This window comes from Mustela nivalis (assembly GCF_964662115.1).
Source record: "Mustela nivalis genome assembly, chromosome: 8".
Classification (NCBI taxonomy): domain Eukaryota; kingdom Metazoa; phylum Chordata; class Mammalia; order Carnivora; family Mustelidae; genus Mustela; species Mustela nivalis.
This window is the reverse complement of record NC_139027.1, coordinates 49,796,667-49,807,393: the sequence shown is the minus strand read 5'-3', so window position 1 is coordinate 49,807,393 and position 10,727 is coordinate 49,796,667. Positions and strand designations below refer to the sequence as shown.

The following is a 10,727-nucleotide window of genomic DNA, read 5'->3' as shown; positions in this document are numbered from 1 at the left end:
TAAAACAGGTCAATCTTATCAAATTGTTATTTGGAAAAAGAAAAGATTTAAGATAGAACAGCACATTTGCAAACTTACAATTAGGTACATTCAACTTTGGTGCTCAATCAAAATATTTTTTTGAATTATGAAAAAAAATATTCAATAGGCACGGAGTAGCCAAAAACAGAATGGTATATATATCTATGGATATGATAATATATGAAAAGTGACTTAAATCTATCAGAAACTACAAAAGGTATATCAGTTCTACACTTCCAATGTGCTAAAAGACACAACAAACTCAGTTATAGCTGATAGAAGAAAATCCAGACCTAGGTAGGGAGCTGGCTTCTCCCTATGCCTGCTGCTCCCCCTGCTTGTGCTCTCTGACAAATAAATAAACAAAGTCTTTAAAAAAAAACAACCCTACATTCTACAAACATACCAATGATACAAATGAGGTAATATAACAAAAAAGTGAAAAAATATATTTAAGATTACTTCTTTAGTATATGGAGTTCATGGCAGTTGCTGTGCTATCTAGCTGCATGAATAAATAATGACTATAAGATATTAAATGCTAAAATATATTATTATATAAGTTATAATCAATGTTATATATGAATTATTATCATTCTTATATCAATGTTATACTAATATATATTTACATTTATATGCATATGAATGTGTATATAATTGTATGTTTTGTTAATACAAAATGAGGCCAAAATGTGTCAACTGACCTTTTTATTTTTATTTTTTTGGCATTTATTTGTCAGAGAGAGAGGGAGTGCACAAGCAGGGGGAGTGGCAGACAGAGGGAGAAGCAGGCTCCCGGCTGAGCAAGGAATCTGATACAGGGACACAGGACTCCATTGCAGGACCCCAGCATCATGACCTGACCTGAAGGCAGATGCTTAACCAACTGAGCCACCCAGGCACCCCACTGTCAGTTTATTTCTCACAGAAGCAAAAAATCCACACAAATCTCTTTCTTCCTGTACTTTTTCACTCTGCATGTTCCCTATTCTCATTGAATGTCCTCTTCTTTCTCTAACTATTCTCCTCTTCATTTTGCCTGATCTTGCACCCAAAGATGGCAGGCAGAGAATCCTAGAGGCCCAAGATTCTACAGTGGCTGTTTGCAAGGGGGGGTGGAGGCTACAGTAACTGCCACACTGGATACACTTAAGTGAGAAGGAAAAAGGAAAAGTATCCCGAATGCCACCAATGCCTCTTACCTATAAAAGAACAGTATGGCAGCATGCCCGTGTGGCCCCAAGGGCCAGAGGTAACAAATTATGGGCAAAAGAATTGCAACCAAATGCTGGAAAAGGAAAGGTCTGCAATCAGCTGTATCCTCCAGCTCTCTGCTGTTTGCTTCTAACTGGCAGAATTCATTTTGGGAAGTGTCAGGCACCGAAAAGAAGACCCTTGCTGCTGGAAGTTGACCGGAAGTAACATCCACAAGTGTAATAATGCAAGGTCAAGGCTTGTCCCAGAAACAATGCCTATGATGAAGGAGAGAAGAGAGATCTAAGTCCAATCTGGCCCAGGCCAGCCTGGTCCAAGAAAGCCAGAATCCAAGGAGAAGAAACTGAAAGAGAAGAGCCTGCACCACATCATTCCCTACAAGGTGCACTCAACAAACTTCAGCCTATTCTTTAATCAAGTTACCAAAAGAGCTTTTTAATCCCTTCTTTGCTCCTGAAAAGCTGCAGTAAGTTCACTAATCAGATCAATTAATATTATTTGAGAACACCTGTAATTGTTCAACCTAGATGTGCCTTTCCTTTGTCTCTAAAGATGTTAATTAACTGGATAATTATAAATGTAGAACACACAAAATAAACATGATACATAGAATATAAATAACTATTTGCTGGTTATATTAATGAACATCTCTAAGAAACGTTGAGATGATTTCCTGAACATAAGAGCCTGGGGAAAGTGGGGCTATCACACTGTCTTATGGGTTAGGTACCACTTAGGTGTTGTCTTAGCTCTCCTACAACCCCTTCTACCCAATCCCGTCTTGCTACTGGGAATCAGACCTCCCCATTGGCTCCCTCAGACCTTTAAACTGCCTACTTTGTGACATCATTCTCCCACCAAACCTACCACCACCTGGTAGAATCTGGGGGTTTCCATGGAGTTGTCTGTAAATAAATTTGGATCATCGCAAGTGACCAGTGACCAGTGACCAGTAACCAGTGACCAGTAACCAGTCGCCTTCATACTGGACACATGCGCTCTTTGGCTTCAGCTGCTCCGACATCTTCCAGGATCAGCTCCTCATCCCTTGTTTCTTCAGTGGATGTTTCTTCTTCTTCTCTGAACATGTCTGGTAAGGAAAGAAACTTTTTAAAGTTTTTCATTGGATTTTTTTTTTGTCTCTAAATTTAGTTGTAGGTTCAAAGTAACATAGAATAATGGGGGAAATAAAGTACTAAACTAAAAATCTGGAGAACTCATTTCAGTTTTGACTTTGGCATTTACTAGCTGTGTGACTTTGGACGAGTCATTGAATCACAAAATGTTTTTTTCTCATCTGTTATGTTAGGATGTTAGATTGGTTGTTCTTTCTGGTCCCTTTCTTTTCTAATTGTGAGTCTTAAAGGGCACCCATGGAGAAAATGAAATCAGAGACTTCTTGAGAGTGTTTCAACAGATAGAGAGGAAACCTAGATTATGTAGGAACCTAACTGTTTACCAAGAAGTCTCATCTGAAATGTTCCCTCCACTAATGCTTCAACTGTCGTATTTTAAATTTAGTGCTGTTCAGAAAGTTAGAGTCGTGGGCACCCATGGAGAAAATGAAATCAGAGACTTCTTGAGAGTGTTTCAACAGATAGAGAGGAAACCTAGATTATGTAGGAACCTAACTGTTTACCAAGAAGTCTCATCTGAAATGTTCCCTCCACTAATACTTCAACTGTCGTATTTTAAATTTAGTGCTGTTCAGAAAGTTAGAGTCGTGGGCACCCATGGAGAAAATGAAATCAGAGACTTCTTGAGAGTGTTTCAACAGATAGAGAGGAAACCTAGGTTATGTAGGAACCTAACGGTTTACCAAGAAGTCTCATCTGAAATGTTCCCTCCACTAATACTTCAACTGTCATATTTTAAATTTAGTGCTGTTCAGAAAGTTAGAGTCACATGAGTTTTCTACCTAGCGTGGGCAAAAAGGGGAAACAGGGAAAGAGGAGGGAGAAGAGTGGGCTCTAGGGAGGCACGTCTTCGAAGGTAAGGAAGTTCAGGATTGTTTCCCTCAGCCCAGGCCAACAGGAACCAAGGGGGAGGAGAAAATATGAGAATGAAGGGGAAGCAGGGCACCTGGGTGGCTCATTCAGTTGAGCAGTTGAGCAGTTGAGCATCTGCCTTGGCCTCTGCCATGATCTCCCGAGATGGAGCCCTGCATCAGGCTCCCTGCACATTCAGTGGGAAGTCTGCTTCTTTCTCTCTCTCCCTCTCTCTCCAGAATAAAAAAATCTTAAAAAAAAAAAAATGAAAGGGAAGAGCACAGAGGAGCTCTTAAGGAAAAAAAGAGGTAGTTTAGGATGGAATGTTGGAGAGAACCAAAGATTTTAAATTAAAGCAGAAAGCACAGTAAACTGAAATCTGCTTTGAGCAGAGCCAAACTAAACTGACTTTAGCAAGCACTTCCACTAATAGACCAGGCAAGAAAGGATGGCCAGAATAGGGCATTACTAGGAAAAGTAGCTTACGAAAAAGTCATACTCAGTAGTCTGGGTTTTGTTCATTCCTCCCTGAACACAGATGGCACTTAACAGTTTAAAATGTAAAGCATTTTAGAAATATAATTTAGAAAGGATGCTTCCTATCAACAAACAACTAATAAAAGTGGCTATCTAAGGGGGCTGGAAGAAACAGAATTTTCGGTTTTATTTCATTTTGATTTTTAAGCTTTGTAGATGTTTTGCCTATTAAAAATCAGACTAAGTTTGTTGAAAAATTGGCATCTCCTAGATTGAATCATAAGGCTGCTTTTCATCTCTACAGTTATTTTCTTCCCAACACAGAGGGCACACATCTGTTTTTAGATCTTAGTGAGCAATCTAACAAGAAAAGAAAAAGAAAAAGAAAGTCAAGCCCCACATCTCTAATTCCACATTTATCTAAAACAGTTTTGTAGAGTTCTCTGGCTTTCCTACATTAAAATTTTTTAAATTTGAGTTTAGTGATGATGGCTTGTTTAGGCTTTGAGGGTGACATTTTCCTAGACGTTGAAGATGATTAAAATATATTTTTGGATGAGTATAAAAACCTAATGATGCTTTTTAAGTGTTTCTTTTTAATTTTTATTGACATATATTGTATCATTAGCTCCAGGAGTACAGGTTAAGTGTTCTTTTTTGTTATATGATTATATTGAAATATATATTTCTCTTTTTATTGTTTTCTTCTGATTTTATTTAATTTTTTAACTTAAATTCATTTAATTAACAGAGAGTATATTATTAGTTTCAGAGGTAGAATACAGTTAAAATATGTATTTCTACTAGACCTAGTACCTGTTACTTGCTGGGTAATATTCAGAAAAAATGTGAATTAACACAATAATGGAATTCCTTTACAGTTATTATTTCCCTCTCTGCTCTGTACCAGATTTTATTGAAATATTTGTAAAAATTGTGGCTACATTTACATTCACATTCATGGCATTTGCTGCTTGTAAGGCAATTTTTACTGATCTATCTTCTCTGTATGCACTGGCTAGGAACTCATTCAAAATCATTTTCTGTTGTGGGTTGTGTTCTGGCAAAACAGGGTAGCAATAGTCACGTCCACTATATGGCATGCATGATACAGAACTTCATTTATTAGTGAACTTATTATGCTCACTACATCGCCCAGTTTTCGGTAATATCTATATATTCTTAGTTCTGTAATACATGTTTTTCATGATTTTTCTGTCTTTCCAGAACATATTATATCTTCCTTCACAGAAATATAAAAAGTGTAATGTACCACTTTCATTCACATTCATGCAAGAATTATTTCCATTATTATTGTTATTATTATTATAACCACTTTATAGATGAGTAATTTGAAGCTCAGAGAGAGTTTAACTTTTTTCTTTCAAAAAGCACTTCCTGGGGCGCCTGGGTGGCTCAGTGGGTTGCACCGCTGCCTTCGGCTCAGGTCATGATCTCAGGGTGCTGGGATCGAGTCCCGCATCGGGCTCTGCTCCGCGGGGAGCCCGCTTCCCTCTGTCTCTCTCTGCCTGCCTCTCCATCTACTTGTGATTTCTCTCTGTCAAATAAATAAATAAATAAAATCTTAAAAAAAAAAAAAAGCACTTCCTGAGAAACATACTCTCAGGTAGTCATTTTGAGGTAGAATCAAAAACCGGGTTTTAAAGGGTAAAAATGACCCTTCTTCCTTTTAAAAAAAGATTTTATTTTCAAGTAGTCTCTATAACCACCATGGGGATCAAACTCACAACCATGAGATCAAGAGTCATACCCTTCTGACTGAGCCCACCAGGCACACCAAGAGGGATGCTTTATATTTACCAGCTGGACTGAGCTGTACGTGAACTCTGGGTAACAGCATGAGAAGTGCACAAGCCCAATGAGACACTGAAGTTACAATGGTCATAGCTGTACTGTTCTCTAATGTGGGGAGAAAAGGTCTATATGCGTTCATTTCTCCTGGTTTCTGGCGGTATGGGGCTCGGGGCAGAATCCTGGCAAGAAGTCAGCATCCTTAGGCTCTGTAACCTGGTAATGAGACCTAAAGTCGGGGGAGACCTCAAACAAGTCTAAGTGACCTCTCTGAGCCTCAGCTTTTTCCCTCAGAGAATGAGAACAGGAGACCAGAGGCTCTCTGAGCCATCGGGAGTGCTGAAAGGCTTCATTCTGGGAAGTGGGATGCGAGTGGCTGTGGGGGCAGGCCCCCGCAAAGCTAGGGCAGGGAGAAGGCTGCTTTTTGCCTGCAGAACTATGCGTGAAGCACACTGCCTGGGTCTGCTGCATGCGGGGGCCCTGGCTGGGAGCCCGGGCCGTGACTAGACAAGAGAACAGAACCACCATCCTCCACGGTTTGCCTTTTGATATCTCAGCAAGGGTTGGTATCAGAGGCTTCCTGGTAGCAAAAACTTTAAGATAATGCTGTTCCTCAAGCATAGAATTGATCCATCCCCCTGATTTTTCATCACCTTCTTGTTCCCTACAGAAAATTTCCCAAATCGATCTTTACTGGGACCTCCAAATTCTCTGCAGCTCTCCCTCCCCGTGGTAACCAATGCAGCTTCCCTGACAGGAAACGTCTGCAACATCTCCCGGGTCTCTGCTCCGGCAGTCAGTTCGGCATGGCTGCTGCCATCAGTTTCTGGTGCCTCCTTCCAGCCACTCATGGGGAGTGCCTACCTTTACCAACATTCCAGCACAACTGTGTTGTCTGGGGTTACTGGCCAGAGCCAGCTTTCCACAGCAGCTGCTTCCTATCCGGGGGTTTTCGAGTGGGATGTCACAGGAAGTACTGAAAAGAAGTCCTCTTCACTCAGAGACTTAACTGTCACTGTCATTGACCAGGACGCAGCTGTGTCTTCCATGTCTCTAGCAGCTTCGTATGATAAAACTTCAGAGGCCAGTAGCATGGTCTCTCTGTACCCATCGCTTTCTGCCAGCCTTGTTCAGGGAACACCATCTCAGATGCCAAATCAAGGACATGGCCTAGCACTTCCCTACCAGGAAGGCAGGCAGGTATATTACTATAATCAAGGCACACTGGGACCTCTACTTTCTGGAGAATTTGGCCCCTGCTTGCAGTCCTATGGCTCAGTGTCCTATGTGGGGAGTAGGGCCTCTGTCCCTCAACCGGAAATGGTAATGGTCCTCAAGGAGGTTCAGCCCGCAAATGTCATACCACCAGCTTCCACCTCTGGAATTTACTACTCTGTGTCTGCTCAGCCCATCACAGAAACAAGTTTACAAGGTGAGTAGAGGCAGCGAGAGGGAGAGAAACAAGGCCAGTGTTCAAAAAAAGGGTGAAACCTGCCCCTGAGAGCTAGCGAGTCCACAGATTAGCAGAACTTAAGTCCTGAGACAGAAATAACCACGACCCTCACTTGGTGCTTTCCACCTTCGGGCTCTGTTTCAGAAGCCTGCATGGAGTGGCACACTGTGACGGCCAGCTAAGCCGCAGGTGCAGGAATCCCAAGAGCATAGTGAGGGCTGCCACACATGTCACTGCCCTAGCCAATCAGCCTCCCCATACTGTCCCACGGTAATGAGTTCCCTTCCTTGAGCTATTGCTTCAGTGCCTTTGCAAAGTGTCTTGGAACTCTTATTAGGATGGAGCCATTTTCTTTCTTTCTTTCTTTCTTCCTTCCTTCCTTTCTTTCTTTTTTTTTTCCTTAGCCAACTTTTCCTCACTTCCTCAATTCACACCAGGATTTGAGACCTCACCTTCCGAGATCCTGTCCAGAGCAAGCAGGCTAAGAATTTTCCCTTGCTTGTGTATTTTATCAGGAAGAGCTCTATTCCCTCTCCCAGTTCACAGTGTGAAGCATTCTTATTCTCTAGGGAAAGGGGAGAAACTTGAAGTGACTTTATATGAGAAGGCTAGGCTTTGTTGAAAATTTCATAATATAAAAACCACTTTACGTATTTGATTTATAACAACCCTATAAAATACAAAGAAAACCAAGAACCAATGACCCCAAATGATCACCTGTAAGAACTAGAAGTCGCCTCCTGTATCTCCTAGCACACCCTGCTGTCCTTGATCCTTAAGAAAGGCTGGTAGAACTGCCCTGCCCATTGCTGGAAGGTGCATAATTCCTGTGTTAGTGTCTAGGGGGGGAGCATCTCACTTACCAGGGAATGACTTTTTCCTTGATTCCTTTGTAGTGATGGAGACTTCCCTGGGGATGGAGGCTTCCCTGGGATTACAACCTCCAAGTCAGACATATTGTCTGCCACAAACTCCAGAATTCTCCAAGTCCCGCAGTAGCAGAAATATCCAGATCCTTGAAAGTAACCCACCACCTGAGCTTGGAGACATCTCAATGATAGCTCCAGTCCAGAGTTCCAATAATGTCCTGGCATTGCCTCCAGCTCCAAGCCAGGAACAAACAGAGAATAAGAATTTGGATGATATTAAAACCAAGCTTTCAAAGCCTTTGGATGTCTATCAGATCCCAATAGAAAACCAAGATCCTCCCCTACTTCCTTTAGAAATTCCTGATATTCACCAGCTCCTGGCCTGCATCGATCCCCTGGGCCAGGAGGAGAAGCCTGTTTCTGAAAACACCAATCTGGGAAAAAATGCCCTGGGTCTTGAAGACCAAGTGACCCTTGAAAATGGGATCGAATCTAGCAGTGGTTTTGCAGACATTGCTACACTGGTGGAGGACATTCATCTTCCCCAGCTCTTTAATTCCTTGAAAGACCTTGATGAAGCCAAAGGTCCCAAGGTGATGAAAGCCAAAGATACCAGAGTCAACAAGTTGAAACAGGTGCAAGAGAAGCCAAGTGTCATAAAGGCTCCCTCTGATCACGTCAGGAAGAACAAACACAAAGCCACCGAGCCGATCAACGATGCTCCCAAGACCAAAATCCAGGCAAAGAACCCAGAGTGCCTGTTAGGGGAAGAAGTGATTATTTGCGATGTTGCAGACGGTGACAGGGCTCCTGTGAACAGGGCCAAGCATTCCAACAGCAAGTCTCAGAAAGCAGCATCCAGCAGGACCAGCAAAACAAAGAGCCATGGGCAGGAAAAGACCAAAAGGACCAGAGAAAACAATCCCAAGAAAGCAGAAGAGAGTAAGCAGTCTGGAAACAAAGTCAAGGCAGAAGAGAAGCCAACCATTCCCAAGGGGAAGCGGAAGAAAAATCAACCCGAGCTTATCCAAGAGAGCTTTAAGAAGCCTCGAAGCTGCCTAGGCATGCACATGTTGGAGTCTGTGCAGGTTTTTCATGCTCTGGGGAAGAAGAGTGATAAGAAAACCGGGCTGCCTTCCTCCCGGGCCCTGGTAAGCTCCGGCAACTCAAAAAATGCCCAGCGACCCCCAGCTATCAAACCATGGCTTGATACACCACGTGAGAGCAAAGGTCCTGAGAAAAAACAAGTCAAAGTCCAGAAACTAGACAGAGGTGCTGACAATGAGTGTCCATCTCCATCCCAGTATGAGCTTCCACCTCCTGGGAAGGTCAAGTTGGTGCCTTTGCCTTTTCCAACCTATGAGAAGCCTCAAGCTCGACCTGTTCCTCGGAGGCCACAGTCTCTGGCGTCACATCGGTCTGCCGTGCCTTACCCTGCCCGGCCTGGTTCTACTAGCTCAGCTCGGCCTGTTGCAGTCAATTCATCCCGGCCGACTCCTGCCTCCTTGACAGGTCCTGCCAGACCAGCTCGGCCAATTTCAACCAATCCCACCCGCCCAGGCTTGACCAACCCGACACGGCCTAGTGTCCCGCAGTCTGCTGCCTCGAGGCCTGCACCCTACAAAACATCATCATGCACTTCTCTCCAGCGGGAGCCTGTCGCCATTGCTGTGACCAAGCCCAAGTCGCCACCCAAAGCTCAAAGCCAATATCTACTCCAAGACTTCAGCTTTCAACCAATTCCGTGGAGGAAACCCAATGTTCCTGAGCCAGTCATGTCAAAGCCCATCACAAAAGAGCAGAGGCCAGAGAGGGAGGCCATGAAGAGGCAGGCTCAGCAAGAGCGTGAGAATGCTGCCAAATACACCTCTGTGGGGAAAGTGCAATATTTCATCGAGAGGGAAAAGGAGATGGATATTTCTCGATACTATGGCTATGCAATATAAGAGATGCTAAGATTGTTTGTACCACTCTGGGTACCTGCTGTTCATGCCTATATAGATAGATAGATATAAGAGATGCTAAGATTGTTTGTATCACTCTGGGTACCCGCTGTTCATACATATATAGATAGATAGGTATAAGAGATGCTAAGATTGTTTGTACCACTCTGGGTACCCGCTGTTCATTCCTATATAGATAGATAGATATAAGAGATGCTAAGATTGTTTGTACCACTCTGGGTACCCACTGTTCATGCCTATATAGATAGATAGATATAAGAGATGCTAAGATTGTTTGTACCACTCTGGGTACCCGCTGTTCATACATATATAGATAGATAGGTATAAGAGATGCTAAGATTGTTTGTACCACTCTGGGTACCCGCTGTTCATGCCTATATAGATAGATAGATATAAGAGATGCTAAGATTGTTTGTACCACTCTGGGTACCCGCTGTTCATACATATATAGATAGATAGGTATAAGAGATGCTAAGATTGTTTGTACCACTCTGAGTACCCACTGTTCATGCCTATATAGATAGATAGGTATAAGAGATGCTAAGATTGTTTGTACCACTCTGGGTACCTGCTGTTCATGCCTATATAGATAGATATAAGAGATGCTAAGATTGTTTGTACCACTCTGGGTACCCGCTGTTCATGCCTATATAGATAGATAGGTATAAGTTTCTCTATTTATTTGCATATATTTTAAGACAATAAAACATCATAAATAGAATTATTAGATTAGAAATAAAGAAGCCTTTTGAGTTCTGATATGCTGTTAACTGTGGTCTTTTTTTGGTGTGGGTGGGGATCAAGGCTGCATGAGAAAGAATGGGAAGTTGGATGGGAGAACAGAGAAAAATGTAAGAAGAAAATTAGAAGAAGGAACTTGATCTAGGCTTAGGAAGGCCAACGGGGGAGAGAGATTTTATGGGTTCAT

General features: G+C 42.5%; 1 protein-coding gene across 1 annotated transcript; it reads left to right on the top strand.

The window, feature by feature from the left end:
* Positions 1–1,128: 1,128 nt before the first annotated feature.
* Positions 1,129–10,442, top strand: LOC309871055 (uncharacterized protein C2orf78). The gene is made up of 3 exons (XM_082743755.1): positions 1,129–2,329; positions 6,184–6,945; positions 7,863–10,442. Exons 1-3 carry the CDS (start codon positions 2,230–2,232, stop codon positions 9,779–9,781), a joined length of 2,781 nt encoding a protein of 926 aa, XP_082599881.1. The 5' UTR covers positions 1,129–2,229; the 3' UTR covers positions 9,782–10,442.
* The last annotated feature ends 285 nt before the right edge of the window (positions 10,443–10,727 follow it).

What these genes read in the sequence shown, in the direction of transcription:
- LOC309871055 (XM_082743755.1), top strand. Translation starts at nt 2,230, where the DNA reads ATGCGCTCTTTGGCTTCAGCTGCTCCGACATCTTCCAGGATCAGCTCC. An exon ending in TTCTTCTCTGAACATGTCTG is followed by an intron (nt 2,330 to 6,183) that starts GTAAGGAAAGAA and finishes TGTTCCCTACAG; the next exon opens with AAAATTTCCCAAATCGATCT. An exon ending in CACAGAAACAAGTTTACAAG is followed by an intron (nt 6,946 to 7,862) that starts GTGAGTAGAGGC and finishes ATTCCTTTGTAG; the next exon opens with TGATGGAGACTTCCCTGGGG.